Source organism: Kryptolebias marmoratus, linkage group LG13, assembly GCF_001649575.2.
Source record: "Kryptolebias marmoratus isolate JLee-2015 linkage group LG13, ASM164957v2, whole genome shotgun sequence".
Classification (NCBI taxonomy): Eukaryota; Metazoa; Chordata; class Actinopteri; order Cyprinodontiformes; family Rivulidae; genus Kryptolebias; species Kryptolebias marmoratus.
The window spans coordinates 13,258,842-13,277,085 of NC_051442.1; the positions used below are offsets into that span (position 1 = coordinate 13,258,842).

At 40.2% G+C, this 18,244-nt stretch overlaps 4 protein-coding genes and 1 long non-coding RNA gene across 14 annotated transcripts in view; 3 read left to right on the top strand and 2 right to left on the bottom strand.

The window, feature by feature from the left end:
- Positions 1 to 622, top strand: part of LOC108236972 (ryanodine receptor 1) — a 47,144-nt gene extending 46,522 nt beyond the window's left edge. For 5 of the 7 annotated variants that reach the window (XM_017418089.3, XM_017418092.3, XM_017418088.3 and 2 more), the window contains one exon: positions 67 to 162. In XM_017418089.3, coding sequence (XP_017273578.1) covers positions 67 to 162 — 96 coding nt within the window. Of the gene's footprint in view, positions 1 to 66 lie in introns of all 7 variants that reach the window. The other 2 variants (XM_017418095.3, XM_017418087.3) reach the window with 1 other exon arrangement.
- A 142-nt stretch (positions 623 to 764) lies between these two features.
- On the top strand, positions 765 to 5,467 carry LOC108236919. Of its 2 annotated transcripts, XM_017417986.2 has the most exons (5): positions 765 to 1,549; positions 2,147 to 2,405; positions 2,728 to 2,761; positions 4,097 to 4,271; positions 4,367 to 5,467. In XM_017417986.2, exons 1-5 carry the CDS (start codon positions 1,507 to 1,509, stop codon positions 4,705 to 4,707), a joined length of 852 nt encoding a protein of 283 aa, XP_017273475.1. In that variant the 5' UTR covers positions 765 to 1,506; the 3' UTR covers positions 4,708 to 5,467. The 2 variants fall into 2 exon arrangements, with proteins under 2 accessions (XP_017273475.1, XP_037834900.1); XM_037978972.1 differs by lacking the exon at positions 765 to 1,549 and having other exon boundaries at positions 1,578 to 2,405.
- Positions 5,468 to 5,707: 240 nt separating this feature from the next.
- On the bottom strand, positions 5,708 to 7,280 carry LOC112450565. Its single transcript, XR_003039225.2, has 3 exons — positions 6,807 to 7,280; positions 6,644 to 6,689; positions 5,708 to 6,550 (listed from the first exon to the last, which is right to left on the bottom strand). It is a non-coding gene; the product is annotated as an uncharacterized LOC112450565 (long non-coding RNA).
- A 176-nt stretch (positions 7,281 to 7,456) lies between these two features.
- On the top strand, positions 7,457 to 13,797 carry sms (spermine synthase). The gene is made up of 11 exons (XM_017418108.3): positions 7,457 to 7,636; positions 8,580 to 8,700; positions 10,141 to 10,228; positions 10,363 to 10,427; positions 10,553 to 10,728; positions 11,144 to 11,298; positions 11,430 to 11,519; positions 11,655 to 11,766; positions 11,870 to 11,949; positions 12,527 to 12,642; positions 12,746 to 13,797. Exons 1-11 carry the CDS (start codon positions 7,591 to 7,593, stop codon positions 12,774 to 12,776), a joined length of 1,080 nt encoding a protein of 359 aa, XP_017273597.1. The 5' UTR covers positions 7,457 to 7,590; the 3' UTR covers positions 12,777 to 13,797.
- A 721-nt stretch (positions 13,798 to 14,518) lies between these two features.
- The window catches only part of LOC108236975 (adhesion G-protein coupled receptor G2), a 35,728-nt gene continuing 32,002 nt past the window's right edge, over positions 14,519 to 18,244 (bottom strand). For all 3 annotated transcript variants that reach the window (XM_017418104.3, XM_017418103.3, XM_017418105.3), the window contains 10 exons: positions 17,892 to 18,056; positions 17,647 to 17,769; positions 17,518 to 17,563; positions 17,315 to 17,418; positions 17,099 to 17,223; positions 16,333 to 16,704; positions 15,947 to 16,230; positions 15,469 to 15,570; positions 15,205 to 15,339; positions 14,519 to 14,738 (listed from right to left, as the gene is read on the bottom strand). In XM_017418104.3, the coding sequence (XP_017273593.1) occupies positions 14,644 to 14,738; positions 15,205 to 15,339; positions 15,469 to 15,570; positions 15,947 to 16,230; positions 16,333 to 16,704; positions 17,099 to 17,223; positions 17,315 to 17,418; positions 17,518 to 17,563; positions 17,647 to 17,769; positions 17,892 to 18,056 (1,551 nt within the window). In that variant the 3' untranslated portion in view covers positions 14,519 to 14,643. The remainder of the gene's footprint in view (positions 14,739 to 15,204; positions 15,340 to 15,468; positions 15,571 to 15,946; positions 16,231 to 16,332; positions 16,705 to 17,098; positions 17,224 to 17,314; positions 17,419 to 17,517; positions 17,564 to 17,646; positions 17,770 to 17,891; positions 18,057 to 18,244) is intronic.

The following is an 18,244-nucleotide window of genomic DNA, read 5'->3' on the forward strand; positions in this document are numbered from 1 at the left end:
ATTATTGTTTCTGAACTCGCATTTTCAGAGTAAACTTAAATTATTGCTCTTACTTTCTGTTTTTAGGAGTCGTATGTGTGGAAAATGTACCAGGAGCGCTGCTGGGACTTTTTTCCTGCTGGAGATTGTTTCAGAAAGCAATATGAAGATCAGCTTTCTTAGCCTACAAATATATGAATGTTTTAATCACAAGACAAAAGACAACTATTGAGCTGCAGCTTGTGGGCATCATTGTTGGCAAAAATTTCCAACGCACTGATTTTTGTCATAAACAAACGCTAAGTGGAAATATTTTATAAGGTGAAGTGCCTAATCAGTTACACAGGTGGCATCTGAACACACACACACACACACACACACACTTGGTGCATATTTCTGTAATAGGATTGTTTTACCTGGAGTTTAACTTTACTCTTTGTCTTTAAAGGGTTTGTTCAAATTTATTGCATTTTTCTTTAGCAACTTCTTAAATTGTGATTTTTTTTTTTTTCTTTAGCAGTTTAGCTTTGTTCAGATACTCCATGTTTGGTTTGATTTTTTTTATTTTATTTATTTATCAGAGAAAATGAATGTCTGGAATAGTGAATAAAATGTTTTAATAATAAATGTTACAATGGTTTTATCTTGTTGGCATCATAATTTGTGTCATTTACGCATCAGCATGAATGTGGCATCAAAACCTTTTTTTTTTGTTAATTTGACACAAAACACAAGAAAGGTTGCAATAAAACTTTGAGTAAGAAAACAAAATTAAGTGTGATAGCTTTATCACATATTTAGGTTTTTAAGGTTGGATGTTTTTTTACAAGTGAATATTTTTTGTATTTATGAGATGCTTAGCTGTGTTGCTATTTAAACCAAAACTCAAGACCATAAACGTGTTTAAATGTGCAACCTTTACAGTTTGGAGAGGTCATCTTTTCACTTTTAAAAAGATTAGGTAATCAAAAAATATAAATTCAGGCTGTCAACTTGGCATCATTAAAAGTCTTTGTTTTTTAATTCAAGCTGCATTTGAATTAATAAAATTAATTCAGTATATTTGCAGTTTTGCCTGTCTTTAATTTATAAAAAAAAAAGAACGTTCATATGTCATCAGTAATAATCAGCACATGAACAGCTAAATTAATGGTCACAGTTCAGGACAAAGCTCAACATGTAAACAAACATGGGAAAAACAGCGAGGTATTAATGTTTTTGCACAAATATTAGTCACTGATGTGTATTTGTGCACCGTGGATGTACGATTAAAGTGATATTAAAAACAAACAGGAAAAAGGATTCTGCAAAGCCATTTTTATTCAGCATCTCTGCGCATTATCCGTCAGTTTGCGTGTGACATCTCAACCTATTTTTTTTTTTATTTTTATGCCAAGCTCCGGAGCATCCCAGCTGACCGGGGATTAGGGCTGAGCATTAAAACTCACATTGAACCTCATGTGCTCTGCGAACATCCTCAAACATTTTTCCTCTGAGCCGGCTGGACTGGTCGTGTAGTCTGTGAGCATGAACGCCTCCGGGATTCACCACGGGGTGCTCAGGATGTATGGTGAGTCCGATCAATTCAATCAATGTCAGCATTTGAACTGAAAAAAAGACATTTTTTAAATTATATACTCTACATGTGGCTATGGGAAACTAGTTTTTACTGCATTTTGTGGTATTGCACAAATATGACGCAGAACTTTAATAAATGCTGATTTGTTTACTTTTTATAGGGATTTTAAAGAGATTAAATACCATAAAGTTGTGGTTTTGCTTATTAAGACTGTAGATTCATCAATACTTCTGATTCCAACCTCATCAACCAGCTCAAAAAAGGCACTTAAACTTGACTAACATTTCAATTTTAGCAATTTAACTTCAACAAATGCACTATAAAAAAGGATTTGTTTACAGGTTGCGTATTTTTCCCCCATGTGTGGATGTGAGTGTGTGTGTTCGTTGGACGATGGGTCCTGAGGCTGCGGGTCGGTTTGTCCCGATCGCACCCAACATCCACAGCCTCCTGATCCTCCCACCATCTGACTGCCCCTAATCTAATCTGGCGGGATGATGGAGCGACACAGTGTTCGCTCTTTAATCCACATGTCCACTTCTCACGCTGCTGCCATGATCACTGCCCTCTCCTGCCCTCTCTTTCCAGGTGGGTTCCTCTTCAAGCAGTGGAAGAAAAGGTTCCTGCGTCTGACCGCCGAGGGCAGTCTCCTGGTGTGCCACGATGCACTGTCTCCCCCCGACCAGATCGTGCCGTTGCAGAGCAGCTGTGAGGCCATCGTGGAGGGCAAGGAGATCCTGGACCTGCCCAGACTACCGCCTGGTGCCTGCAGGGATTGCTGCTTTGCTCTGATCCTCCCTCAGAATAAGTACCTGTTGCTGCTGGCAGAAACCCCCCCGGAGTGCAGGTGAGGGGCTTTTCTGCTTCATATTTAACTTACAGAGTCTTGCTCAGTTTAAGCAGATTAAATTTTCCTACACTAATGATCTTCCAAACTGCCATTTTCTCTTTTTTTTACCTTGCAGTCCACCTTTATCTCACCAGGATATCTCTCCTGTTATCACAGCCTTTTAGAGCGATCGGTTTTGTTTAGCGGGAACATATATTCAGCACCAAATACCACCACACATTCCACTCCTGTGAACATTCACAAGCATAAATGTGCATAAATGTTTGCATGATTTAAATGAAAATATAACAGATTTGGGTTTTTTTTTCTCTTATTGCAGTCAGTGGCTGAATGTGCTGAAAAAAGTGAAAATGGTGAGTTCACAATACACGTTTATTGTTGGAGTAAATGTTTTGGGAAAATACATAATAAATTAAATAATGATAATAAAAACTCTGCATTTAGGCCGTAAGCTCAAAGCCTCCTTGTGCTGCATGTTAATATGGTTGTTTTTTCAGCGACAGTTCGCTGACATGATGTTTTAAAGCAGGTATAACGTGTGATATGTTCACTATATTAATTCAACATTATCACTGTAACACCACCTGCTTGTGTAGCACCACCCACCTGTGTAGGTGATAACTGTGGCTTGTGTGTGAACTAGTTGTTAAGCCGGTTCACCCTGTACAATTTTTGCCAAGATAAAATAATCCCATTGAGATCTTTGGTCGTGAGCTTGAATCAGCGGGCCGCGCTCGTTCAGTGTGACAGCCAGTTCAGCACTCTCATCGCCAAAGACGACCTTTTACAAACATCAAGCAGGGTCAGAAATCATCAAGAAAAGTTTACTCTTTTCCCAGCCTTTAGTCGTCCCTTTTTCCTCGTCCTCCTCCATTTCTCTTCAGAGTGACTATAAGAATAAGCGTGTTAATGCCGGCACTTAATTTCTTTTTACTGGACTGAAATATCTTGTTTATAATGGCTGAAATGTACACAGTGTGAGCCAGGCTTTATGTATGGAGCCCAGCTTGTGCCAAGTGTGGAAATAAAAAAAAGTTAGTGCCTTAAAGTTGGTAAACTGTTCAAAAAATTTCCTAAAAGACATTTTTTGTATTAGGGAGATCCGTTGCTCCCAAACAAAGCACTGCTCAGCTGCAAACTTCCCACAGTTCAGCCGCTGAAAAGTTGACAATCATTTTAATTAAAAATTCAATTGAAGTTGTATTTGCGATGAACAACCTACACTGAATAGTTGTGCGGCTGGCGCTTGTTTTGAGCTGAAGCAGAACTTCAGGGACGGATCTGAATGGGGAAACAGACATCAACACATCATGATAAGATGAGCTACTCTGGACCTTTTACAAAGTGCAACACATCCGTTTAATAACATCATTAAAAGGCAGGCAGCCTTACAGCCAGCTCCACATAACCACCAGTGTTACTCATCCAGCTCAAAAAGTGTCTCACTCTGATCAAAATTAAGTTTATGTTGTTATCTTTCTTTTATGATTAAAGGGAAGGTGGAGTTTAACAAAGGTTTGTTCTGAAGGTGTTCACTCAAGAAGTGAGACTCTCTCCATCTTCACTGATTATTCTCACACCTTTCACTACTCAGACCCTGTGAAAATATGTGTAACTGATTTGAAGGTGAATCAGGAACAAGCTGCCATTCACGACCTCTGCTTTATCTGCTCCCCTGCCGTCTGCAGAGCCTCTCATCACCCCTCAGTCCTTGTAAGCGACATCAGATGCTGCCGCCGCGCCTCATCCTCCGGGATCTGGTGCCCGAGCAAATCCTGGACAAAGATCCACCGACTCCACCTGTCAGTGACACAGAGTCGTCCTCTCCTGGGCCTACAAGCAATGCTTCCCCGAGAGAGAAAGGTGAGTTCATGTTGCTTTAAACCCGCCCGTGACAAACCTAGAAAGAGGAGTTGTTTTCATTTTTTTTTTTTCTCCAAAACGTCTCAATCCAACAGGCAGAAACTCCCCCCGTACAAAGAGCTACAGACGGTGTGCGCAGACGGTGGGATGCCTGCGCCACGGCACCATCAGCAACGCTCAGGCAATGAAGGGGGTTTACCTGCTGATGGGCGGGGCTGCTGCCTCCTCCGCCGTGGGGTACCTCGGCACGTGCTCGTCCTCCAGTCTGGAAGTCAAAGCCGACCTCCCACTCAACGCGGACTTCTCCGGCGCCGGCCCCGCGGGAGTGTGCGACATCAGGAGCTCGGCGCTCGACTCGCCTCACTACAACAGCTTCGACTTTGAAGTGGCAGACTCTGATTTCGATGCTTTCGACTGTGGCGGGTTTACTTTCTAACAGCAGTTACAGACGCACTGACGATTTTCCCCGGGAGTTTGTCAGATTTTGGCAGAGCCAGCTTTGTGGTTCAGTTCTTTCTTTCTCTCTCTTCTGAAAAACAGGTCGACAGCCCTGCTTGACGCGCAGTGAAGACAGTAATAACCGAACATGGAAGTGAGGAGATAGAAATCATCAGTTATTGACACTTTCTTTTCTGTATGTCTTTATCTCATTGTAAAAAATAAATGCCATTTGTGGCACCTTTTGAGATACACTTGGTGAGGAGTAATACTGCAAAATGTTGTATTATGTGTATATTTTATTTGTCTTTGATTTAATGTTGTGTTAATATTGGAGGTATTTGGTTTTCATACAATCTCTTTCGTTTATTGCAGAGTTATTGTGGATTTTTAGCTGATGTCACGTCACATTCAGACCATTTGCACGGAATAAACATTAAGCCCTCCCATTAATGCAAACACACATGGTATCCTACATACAGGTGCAGGATAGGATGGCGCCTGTTGCATAATGTTTCCGGATTATCTTATGTATTGTATAATTCTAACTGGATTAAAATGGATCTGCAGTAGATTTTGTATTTAGAGACAAACCACAGAGCTCATTTTAAAAGCTTTTGCCTCTGTGCATGGAATTTGTCCCTGTCGGTCAACATGTTGTTATCATCCCATGAATTTAATGTTATACTTCAAAACAAGCTTATTGAGATATTTATTTCAGTTATTTCAGTCGTATAAATAAAGCTGATGTGTGGAAACGTGTTTCAGTTTGTTCTCACTCTGCAGCATACAGTGAAGTCAGTGAATCAGTTGTACGTTTAGTGATTACTTCCTGCAGGTTTAAATAAAACCTGTCCAGTGGTTCATGAGATGTTTAGCTATAATACCATATAAACTTAAAATTGATTGCATGTGTACTGCAGTAATTACATTCAACACTTATCATGTTTATTGTTTTCAATTGTCAAGTAGAAATAGAGAGAAGTGTAACACTGTCTCACGCTTTTGAAAAATAAAACAGCACAGCAAATGCCATCTACATATGGTAGCAAAATTTGAAAAAAAGAAAATGGAAATGAATAATTTTGCTGAACTTTGTTGGAGAAGCTGAAAGTGAATGGTTAGTTAAAACAAGCAGAACGAAATCTAAAGTTAACAAAACAGTCTCACAGCTAAAATGAACAAATCCATGGGCAAAACGATAAAAAATAAGACATCTCGGTTTGTTTTTGTGGTGAATTTTATTTGAAATAAAAGTAGATATTTTGAAAAAGCATAAAAGGTTTGAAGGTCGAAGCACACTACCCAACTCAGCTTACTGAATGATTTAAATCGCACAAAGTATTTGAAGTAGTTTGACTGCAAACAAACAAAAAAATAACGATAAACAAGAAAACCACAGAGTGACTGTAACTTAATATTCACACAACTCATAAACTGAACTGGAAAGACCGGTCCCCACACTGACTGAATGGGAAAGTTCTCATCCTTGTGCAAAGATCATTCATAATGGTTTTGCTGTCTACAAAAGGAAAAATTAAAGGAAGCACTGAATTTACTTCCTTTAATGTTTTGGAGAATTTGATCAGCTGGACCAAACTCTTTTAAAGCCTTCTGGCAGGGTCTCCTCTGATGAACGGCATGAAAACTAGTTGATATCAGCTATAAATAGAGGGGTTCTTTCAGGCCAGAGTTATATTTAACAGAAGGAGCACCTGCCTCCTCAGTGTTCAAATCCTAATCAGCCTGCTTGTGAGGAAATACTGGACACCAAATCCCGATGTGAAGCAGGTACAGCCTGCAGGACAGCGTTTTCCACCCCAGGATTGTCCCAGAAGTTGCTATAAAGAAAAGGGGGTAGTTATGATTTGCTAGCAATACAACAGATTTAAAGTGCTGGTTCTGAAGTGCTAGTGCTAAAGCTTAAAACCAACCTGACACACACTCCAAATCACCTAGCGGCAGATGGACACGAGCCAGCTACATGAGAGCATATATGGACCCGAAATAAACAAGTAACAACAACAAAAAAGAAAAAGGTGAGAGCATGGTATAGCAACAGCAGTAATCTTAATAATCAGTCACAATCCCACTAACAGTTGACTCCAAACGGCGACTGTAGAAATCTGCTACACACTGGCACGCATTCTTTATCTTCACCACTACAGATGTCCCCTTCATGGACCAGGGCTTGTTGCACGGAGACAGCGCTCATCCATCAGACACACTCCCACACCTGCAGCAACACAGCAACTGGATCAAACAAACAACGCCCCAGAAAATCAATTACCTCGGCCTGCACACCTGGCACCCACATACTAATGAGCCAGCCAACACTGCAGACCAAAAATGGAGGTGGGGCATGCGTGCGTTCATGGACTCGACATGCATGGGAATTTACAACCAACCCTACATAAACACTATTTTAAAAACTAATAAACCACCCGGTTACATATAAAAGAAAGCCCCTTTTACTGCTGTACGTGTTTGCTACTGAGTTATTACTATCAACACATAAGTCACTGTATTCAGCTTATTTATGTTCAGGTTTAACAACTTGAAATAATTTCCTGTTACGCATCTTGAAAGTGTCATAAATACACAAATAAATACAGACACTTGAAAATAAATTCGCAGCCCCTAAATTATATCAGTATCGCAACACATTGACGCTGTGATCTCTCCCTCGTGCGCTTTCTAGGCCTCCTTTTCCTGACGGTCACGCACGAGCACTTTGGCCCAGCCCACTTTAGCACGTGCCAGTGCCGGAGCGGCAGCAGCAGCAGCAGCAGCGGCGGAAGCAGCAGGGCCCTCCCTCTGTCTGTGCAGATAAATACTCGCAGCCTGCCCTCCCAGTAATGGATGTCGGTTGCAGTGAGACATGGCAGTGCGACATTATACTCTCGACTTTAATCTTTCTACAGCAGGTAGGACGAGCACGACGAGTCTTCCGGTAACAGACCGGTGGTCCGGTTTGGTGCTCGCTGCGTTCCAGGCTGCCCCGTTAGCTAGCCGGCTAACAGCTAATAACTGCTAGTCCATTATCGCCCCGAGCCTTTTAATTCTTTCTGAACATAACTCAGACATATTGGGTGAAATGAGGCTGAAAGTGGGCAGCTGCGTCACGTAAATATTTTAGCTGTTATGTGTGCTCGTGCACAGGACTTGAGCGTTATAGGGACTGTTCTGTTCTGCACAAACGCCGAGAACGGCGGGTCTTGTCCGGCTAACGATGTGAATAAAGCACGTTCAATCCCAGCGCTTGGTCGCGCAGGATGGTCCGCCATTTTTGTAGTTTTTTTTTTTTAAAAAAATTTTTTTTAAGTGCGGCTCTCGGCTCTTAACTGGTTCATGTGTCACAATCCTTCCAGTGCACATAATAATAGTAAAAGCAATTTAAATGCAGTGAATTACATGTTTTGTTCGTAATGATGGAAAACATTACAATAAATAAAAAACATTAAACATTAAAGTCATTTTCTGAATAAACTGCTGTGGCTTTTATAAGCTGTTTCAGGCATGTAATAAAGTAAAAATGAATAATTGTTTACGTTTTTTTATGTTGCTGAGGATCTTTTAATCAGCTTACAAAAAAAGAAATAAGCTGTAAAGAATATCCCATAAACATGTTAGGTTAGTACTAGTAATTTGGTAATATACTGCCTTAGTCATTGTACCTGCATAGTCACACTACGGTGCTATTTATTACATTTAAATAAAATTTAGATTTACTTATAAATGAGTTTAGTTTTTTTCTGTAATGCATTCTTCTTATTCTTGAAGGATGTTTTCTATTTACTGCTGCAGTGAGTAAAGTTTATTAATGTGGCAGATTATTAAATTTTTTTTTTGTTTTCTGTCTCTTTCCAGTTGACTCTGCCGCTATAGTTCCCAGTCTGCTGTCCATATTTCACGAGCAGGAACTGGCAGAAACTATTCACGACACAAACGGGCATGGGTACCTTGCTACATTTGTAGGCAAAAATGGCCGGTAAGTAGAGGGAGAAAAATAAAAATAAATAGTTTTAATTGTTTATAACAGGAGGATTTAACTTCTAAAATAGGATGCAGTTATAAATTGATATCATCCAACTTTAATGCATAAAATTTGAACTAATTCAGAACAAAGTTTGAGAAAGCTAAGAAGAGTTTGTTCTTTTATAATGTTTGAACTTTAAGCAATTTTAGATTTTCACAGCTTCTTGTTACTTTACATTCATAAATGTTTTATATTATCTCCTACTAAGATTCTGCTTATTTGTAATTCAGTTCAGAACCTGTTTTGGGAAGTGATATTATCAGACAAACTTAGCAGAAGCTGCACGTTAATTTCTGTATCCTCCACTTGGGCCAATTATCAATCATTTCTTTTTAACCAGTGTCTTGGCTTTAGCAGCGTGAGCTCCCAGTAAAGTGTCGTTATAGCTGTCCTCTTTTGGAAACTGTAGTGTTTTGTGTGTGTATGTATGTGTGTGTGTGTCTGTCACACTTTCACAACAAACGACTGCCTACATATGAGACTTATGTTTCTCAGAAGAGAACCAGACAACCCAATGTTTGAACACCAGCCCAAAAACGAGTCATTAATGAAGACAATGAAAGGAAAACAAATTACTTCATCAACTTCTATTTATGATTAAGCCGTGATGATATAATTTTTGATGAGCTACAGTAACAATGAAACAGCTCAGACTGAGCCCTTTCTGTTTCATTGTTACTGTAAAAATCAATGATTTTTGTTTTTGATATCGAAAATCAGCTCCACTAGCAGTTTAAATAATTAGTGACCAGATTGATACTACATTCAGTCAATAAAAATCATTTCAAACGGTTCATTATCTTTCTACTTTTACTGAATAGTTACGTGATCAGGAGTCCTGTTTTCTCACATTTTTATAACATTTGTGGATTACTCGCATCAAAATTCAGAAGTATAAAAAATATGTCTGACAGCACAGATTTTTAGGATTTTTCTTAAACAATAGATATTTTCTGAATGTAGGCTCAGAGCGTATTTAACTCGATAAGTTTTTACCCGGATGAATGGCAGCTATTGTTTTCAAGAATTCAGGATATTTTATTGAATTTTATGTTTCCTCCGCAGAAATATTTCTTACAACCTTTGGAGTCCGTTGCAGCTCTAGATGCTCAGCGATACAGACTGTTAGATAAACATTTGATCGTGGTTTCATGGCTCTGTTTTTAATGAATATCTAAGTTCTTACTGAATACACCAGTGGTAAGCAGACAGTTTGTGTCTAAAATGCGACGTTGAATTTTTGCTACCATTTAGTTATTTTTTCCCTTATTACATCTTTCTTCAAAGAGTACAGAGTGTGTGTCACGCCGTCACAATAGGTAGAATTTTACTTTAGCATGAAATATTTCTCCACTGATTTTCATTGCTTTGATTATATTTTCATTTTGTCAGGCTTGTCATTCTGCGGGTGCACGCCCACGGGCTGGTCACCATCGATCTGCAGTGTTACGAGGAGGATAACATCTCACAGCTTGACAATGTGAGTGGTCGAAACTCAAGCAGCACTTTGATCTGTTCCCTAAAAGTTCGGAGCATTGAGAAGGTTCGACGGGACAGCGTTTTTTGTGTGAATAACTATAGCTCAAATAGTACAAATCTTTCCTTTCTCCTCAGCTTTTAAATGCATTGGAAAAGAAGCTGAAAGTTCTCTTAAATGGCAATATTGCAAGGATTAAAAAGTAAGATTTTATGCGTGTTTTTTTTTATATATATATATATATATATAAATGCTACCACTGTATTTCATCAAGCTTGCATGCTGCAGTAACATTTAGTAACCATGCACTTCATCGTTTCTCTCGAGGCTCCCGGCTCTGGTGCGGGGAGCGACGGTTGACCGATACTGGCCCACGGCCGACGGAAGATTGATGGAGTATGACATCGACGAGGTGGTGTACGAAAAAGACTCTGCATACCAAAACATAAAGATAATGCACTCAAAGCAGTACGGGAACATCCTAGTGCTCGATGGAGATGTTAGTAAGTGTTTACCACACAATCGTAAACACAAAAGGAGTTCGTTTGGCGTTAATTGAGAACATAAATGTGCAGCTGCCCCTGGTGAAAAATGTTCTCAATGAACTATCAGTGACGATTAAAAGCAAGTTCTGTTTGTTTTATCTTTATAACAGATGTGTGCTGGGTTTCTAACAGTGAGCTGATTATCCAGATGTTTTATCTGTCTAAAAAAATAAATTGATCATTATGTGGATTTAAATGAGTAAATAGTTAAGAGTTTTCCGTTGAAAATGAACAACAGAAGTTATGTTTGATTGCTTTAAGTTGGTTAACCCGAACTGATAAAGTGAGCAGCTTCTCTTTCCCCACCCTGTGTGATATAATGCATTAAAATCGAAGTTGACGTGATGTAAATATTGCTCTTCTTTTTTTCCAGACTTGGCAGAAAGTGACATTGCCTACACCCGAGCCATCACAGGTAACGGAAAAGAGAGTTATGCAGGAAAAGAGGTGCTGATCTTAGGAGGAGGTGATGGAGGCATCCTCGCTGAGTTGGTCAAGCAGAAGCCAAAGATGATAATCATGGTGGAGATATCCTTTTCTGGATTCAGTTGTCCTGCTTCTCGCTTTGTTTCCCCCCTCTGAAGCAATGTGTTAGTCCCTGATATGATGTTATTCTGCATCTGGACTTGACTGATCGCTCCCTTGACCGAAACCTCAACATTGATCAGAAGGTGATAGACGGGTGCAAGATGCACATGAGGAAAACCTGTGGCAATACCCTGGACACCCTGAGGGGAGACTGTTACCAAGTGAGTGCCAGATGAAAATTGAACCTTGATAAACTAATAAACAGGATGTGAAAAGTTCTTCTCATTAATATAAGCTTTTTTTTAATGTGAGACAAAAGCATTAATTGTATCATCATCTTGTCTCCTGAATTACAGATACTAATTGAAGACTGTGTCCCGTTGCTGAGGAAGTACGTCCAGGAAGGAAGGACGTTTGATTACGTTATTAATGACCTGACTGCAATCCCAATATCCACTGAACCAGAAGGTTGCTGCTTTTTATCACTCCACTGTGCCTGCTGTTGTGTGACATATTATAGAGAGATGTCTTTTCTCATTTTTGTCAGTTTTTAACGGTTTACGTTTTGCAGACTCAATGTGGGAGTTTCTGCGTCTCATCTTAGATCTGTCAATGTGCGTCCTGGATCCCAAGGGAAAATATTTCACACAGGTGAGACTCGCAGACGAGCACTTTGATTCAGACGCTCTTTTTATAGCTGATGATAAGCTAATGTAAGCATGTCACTAACAAGTAGTTTTGGCAGTTCGCTGCTCTGGATCGTTGTGTTCACGCGATGCCAAAAAAAAAGGATGATAAGCAAATGGCTTTTGCGGCCCATTAATCCGGGAAAGGGTTTAAATAAAAGACTTTGGTTTTAGATTTTGGAGTTATACAATGAAGAAAAAATCCTTTATTTATAAATGGAAAACATTCAAGCTATGTGCCAATCCTTCCATGTTTGTCCAAGCAACTTGACGTTGAGGTTAGACTTTGCAGCGTTTACAAAAACTGCAAGAAATTTAGCATCAGAACAAGACTGAATGAATGTTTCTGGAAGGATTGTGAGCAGAAACGGTTCTGTGCTTCTTATAGGAACACGTTGACGTCTTGGATTTAGTTTAGACTGTCACCTTACAAGAAAACGTTCCTCGGATTGAATCTTAGCTGTGTGTGGGTTTCACATCTTGTTTCTGTGTTCTTTAATGCTTAATGACTTATTTCAATCCTCTCCTCCGCTGGTAACCAGGGTAACAGTGTAAATATGACAGAGGCACTGAGTCTGTACGAAGAGCAGCTGGGAAAACTCTCGTGTCCCGTGGACTTCCGCAAAGAGGTGGTGTGTGTGCCCTCCTACCTGGAGCAGTATCCTTTGATCAGGTTGAACTGTAATTCGTGAAACGCAGGTCAACAAGCACAACATGTGATTCATTTTTGTTGTCTTGAGTCCTTAATTATTCTCCATCAGATGGGTTTTCTATACTGCATGGAAAAAGTAAAGACTTCAATCTTTCACCTGTGAAGTTCACAGCAGCTGGAATGTGAATGTGTGAATGCTGCCCCATCGTTTTTTTTTTTGTTTGTTTGTTTTTCACAAAGCCTTGAAGGCGTGCTCAGACTGAACGAACCGACTTGTTAAACCGCCCTGTTACACTCGTCACAACATCAATCTTAAACAGCTTTAAGTAAAATAGTTTAAAAACCAGCACCAAACTGCTTATAAAGTGATCAGATGTTTCTTCCAGCAGCAGACAGGGTCGTCATTTGTCTTCACAAATAACAAATAGATATTTTGACCTATTTCAGTTGGTTAATATATATATTTTTTAGTTGCCAAGCAAGAACAGAAACACTCCAACTAGTTTCAATCCTGTTGGTCACTGGAGTTCAGTCTGATCTCATCTTAAAGAGGCACAGTGACATATTTTATCAGCTCATCCAAGCCTTCTCCTTCAGATATTTTAGTCGTTTCGTTGCAACTTATTGGTTATATATATATTTTGTTTGAATGTCTTTATATTTGACCTGTTCATTTGCATGTGCTCGAAAGGAACTGTTAAATGTTTCAACACTGATTTGATACACTGATATTATGGTTTAACCTTTAATTACTGATCTTACCCGATGTGGGCTGCTTTTAGGCCAATTTTGTTTTTGTTACTGCCACTCAAATGTGACCTGAATATTTGAGATTGCGTGCAGGCGGTGCGATCATGCCCAGTGAGACTCGAGCGGCAAAGTCTGGCTGCGTTTTAAAAGGGAAACACGTTGATGCTACATTTGTGCTTGTACTGCTTTTATGTCATGTTTGATTAGCACCTTTTGATTTCTCCTGATATATTGACTATATTAGGTGCATGTTAAGGACGGTGAATGTAGCTTGCATATATCCAGTACACAGCACATATGATGGACCCTGCAGGACTTTATTTATTCATTATATATTCACCAAATACTGTTCTGTCCTACTTGAGGTAGTCTGTGACCATCTGCAATTAAAAGGTGTTTTGGAGGAAAATGCTTCGAGTCCTTGACGTTATATTTCCCGTATTTCTAGCAAAAAATGTGAACTTTTTCCTGTTTTTTCCGTTCAGACAAACTGGTACTGTGTGGCGAAACACAAGATTTGAGTTTTGAGGGATTCTCCTAGATTTTGTTTAGAAAATAGTTATTGCATGCCACTCTACTGTAAGGTAAGAGCTGAGGTTTTTGGGGGCTCCTGTAGGCAGATGTTTGTAAAGTCAGGCATCGGGATAAAGTGACATCTTGTGGTGAAGCTGCTAATTACCTTTTATTTGACGCAGATGCTCTGAAGCCAGTGTTTGGCTAATAATGTCTAAGATTCAAATGTAAGACAAATTTAAATACCTGTCTTGTTTTAAAGTAGGAAGAATACAACAGTTCTTGTTTTATCTTTATGGTTTAACTGGATGTGAAACCATTTATCCTGCTTGTTTTTTTGTTTTTCATTCAAATTAGGACAAAAAAAAGACCAAACAAGTAAATGTTGAGGTTAAATGTGTTTTTAAAAATGTAGGTTTATGCGACCAATAGGGGGCTTATCCATGCCTCTTAAAAGCTACATGGAGTCGTGTGTGTGTGTGTGTGTGTGTGTGTGTTGTGAAGCTCAACATTGTCATTTGACACTATTTAGACTGAATCTGCCTTTAAAAAAATCAATAACAAATCTGTTTAGACATTAAAGAATCCTTGTAAAAAGATCAAACACAGAGACTGAAACGAGTCTTAAAAAACAAGTTTTCTGTGTGCTTTATTACAAGTCAGTTAACTAAATAATATATATTATATTAACAGATATATTACTCTGCTGATTTACATTATTTACACACATATTAGTTGGTTGCATCAGGTTGCTTGTTGGTTTCTGTATTGCCTGTTGATCTCGTTCTGAACCACATCCACTTCATCAGCTGTGATTGTCCGGTCATCAAATGGACTACCTGTAAAGCACCACAATGTTAATGATTTCTGAGGACTTTTGGTAAATAAAACGGTTTGCCTTAATGAGGCTACTCCTATGCCTTTAATTTTTGTATAACTTAACTACGTGTGATCCGATCTTTGGAAGTGGGGTTTTAGTGGAAAGCTTATAAACGTGTAATGTCTGACTTGTTGTAGCTCTTGAAGTGCTACAGCTAGCTGCTACTGCTGCTATTTGTGTTTGCGGTAAGGAAAATGTATGTAAACAACTGCAAAGCAAAATTTACAGCACTTTAAAAGTTTTTTAGTTTTCACATAAACTTGTAAATTTTGACAGGAGTTATTATAAGATGGCCAAACTCCACTCAGATCATGGCCCCAAAAAGCTATCTGCAGCAGGTAAGATAATTAACTTTTAACTTTTCCACAGAACCCCACTTCAAAAGATCAGTCTAATGTATTACAATACTAGAAGTCCACGCTTACTGATGCCGTTTGTCCCGTCTGAAGAGTTGCTGACAAGGAAAGTGGAGGAGCTGGGCGAGTTGTTGTTCTGTGAGGAGTTGAAGGAGGTCATTGGGGACCTCCTCACAGTCTTCTGTGTTGCAGTGCGACTCCACTCTAAACGACGCACAGAAAGGACGAGAGGTGATTCATGTTTTTATAGACTTTTACTTTATAGGAACACCTTGAAGAGGATCGGAGAGCAGGCGGAGTGAGGACGCTCGGAAGGTTTGAACCAACTCGAACCTGAGTTTTCTGCCAGTCTCATCTTGCCACAGCACAGGTAGGTTCTCCACTGCTTCCTCACGTTGTCCTTCACCGCACAGTGGAACACAAATATAAAGAAACCTGCAAGACAATGTTGTTTATGTCAAATGTAGAACAGTTTCTACAGAACAGCACGAGAAAGCCGTGTATATTGTTAAGAACAGTGAATCTTGAGAAATGTCTTAAGAATTTTATGAATTTTATGACATTGTACTGACAAGAGTTGATGTCACTTCTTTTGCTAACCATTGCATTCAGATACTTACAGGATGACAGATATAGAAACTTGAATCAGGGACTGTAGTTTGTTTTAATACACTCTTAATTTGCAACCTCAAATATGGCTATAAGCTTGCAACAAACCCAGTTTTTACAGTAGAAGTAATGGTGCTAATGGTTACATGAATGGTCCTGCTTTGGTGGAAGCAAAGACTGAGATCCTGGAAGGTCAGCCCACCTTGCAGGGAGTTGAAGATGGAGAAGAGGTACATGAACGGCAGGTTGACAGGCCCCCAGGCGAAAAAGGCAAAGCCCCAGGTGAGGCCCAGAAGGAGGGTTATCCCGACCACGCTGCGCACATCCTGCACTGTCACGCGGTGCTTCACGTTGTGGGGGTTCTGACTTTTCACCCGATGCAGCTGGACCAAGACTACGATGAACATGATGACATTGAAGATGAAAATGACGCAGAAATAGGCCACGACAGCAACGTAGAAGGCAACGTCGTTCCTCAGCCAGCAGCTGTGCAAACCCACGAGGAAGAAGAGTCCCATGGTTAGATTTTTTTTTTTCCCCCTCTTAAAATGATTTATACTGCTAGTTTATAAATCTCGTAGAACTTACAAATCATCAGTCGTGCCGTCTGGAAACCTCCCGTAGGACACCAGGCCGTAGTTGTTTTTGTCAATCGCAATGACAATGATAACCACAAGCATCGGCACCCCCCAGCCCACCACCGAGAACCTCAGCATGTAGTGGGACGTGTAGCTGTTGAAGACTTTCACGATCGCCATGTACATGTGGACGGCCTCCAGCCCCATCCAGGTGAAGCTCACCAGGAGGAAGTAGTGAAGGAACCAGGCCGTGGAAATGCAAAGGCCCACAGCGTCCGGATAAAGGGCCAGCCACGCGTCCACCAGGAAGACCAGGTTGAGCAGCAGCAGAGCGAAGCACAGCTCGATCAGAATTTTGGACGGGACGTCTTTACGCAGCTTCCTGCAGATGGGTAAAATGGTTTTGGCAACATTAAAAGCAAAACAAAACCTCTGTTAGCAATCTGCAGTACTTACTAAGAAGTTTTAAAGTACAATATCTCAGTAAAAGAAACCAGCATTTCTTGAAGAAACACATGCCACCGGCCACCTTGTATGCCAGAGTTTTCCATAAAGATCTTGCACCATCTATTGGTGCTTTAAGTATGTGTTAAAGATGACTCTCAGCTACTACCACATCAAATCTTTGCTCAGTATTTGTAAAACTGACTGAAATACAACTATTTTGGATTTGCTGGCTCATGAGATGCAGTCAAACAAACACAGACACAGGCAATTACATGCCTTCCTGCCTTTTTATGGCAATAAGCGAAACGAGAAAATGGTGAATAACTCACTCAAAGGCCAGGTAAGTGAGGAGTGTTATGGACAGGAAGATGGCGGAAACTCCACAGCCAATATAGGTGATAAACGTCAGGATGGTGGCCTGAACACGACTGATAAGAGGGTCTCTGGCGAGAGCCTGAAAGAGGAAAAATTAGAGGTTCATTAAAGTCCTCTTCTAACGAATATACAAAGCTTGGACAAACTATAACAAATGATCATCTTTTTACCAGCAGGATGGCAAAGCTGGTTAAATGGTTGCAGGCACAAATGGTCTCATTGTCTGTACTGTTTTGGAGAAAGCAGCCATCTGGATTCCAGCCACCTGAGTCGTCTGCAGAAAAAAAAACAGCTCAGCCATAGCCTAAATCTACTTGTTTAAATAACTAAATTTTTCAGTAGTTATTGTTAAAAAAAAACAAAACAGACTTACTGTTCAATGTGAAGTCCCAGTAAACACACGACGCAACAAAATTAGCCTGTAGTTTGGAAAATATATGTCAGTTTGCAGTTTTTAAAGGAGACAAGTGAAGGCATTTAATGATTTTTTTTTTTGACTCACAGGTACGGGTTCCAAATTTCTCATCTGAAATACAACATTGTCGGTCAGTCCTCTGATGGACAGATTGGCCACACTTGCTCCTAAGATCCCGCTGATGAGTTTACGTTCTCCTAACGAGTTGTCCTGTGGGGGGGGGAGGAGTCATTCAGAGACGACACAAAAAACATCTTATAGAGTTGAAATTAAAAGGTGTTTTAATGTTTTTCCTGTGTTGTTTAATAATGGTGCCGGTTGAGTGTATAAACCTGGAACACTGTGCTCTGCTGGAAGAAGTTGAACTGGAGTCTGGAGACCTGCAGCTTCTCTTCAGGGGTCAGGTTCTGAGTGAGGGTGGAGGGCAGCTGGATGGAGCCCTGAGGGATGGAGGACTCTTTATTCACGCTCCTCGTCAGCCTCGGAGCCCCACGGACCTGCAGCACACATGGGACACGGGCGGAAAGATCCGGGCTTAAACAGCTTCTCTGAACAATGTAGCAGGCTGGAACTAATTAAGAAGGCACAACATCGGCAGCAAGGATTTTCAACCTTTTAACATAGTTGCAGTATTTCACAGGGGTGGAAATTAAAAATTTTGATCACCAGCCATAGTGGCTGGGGG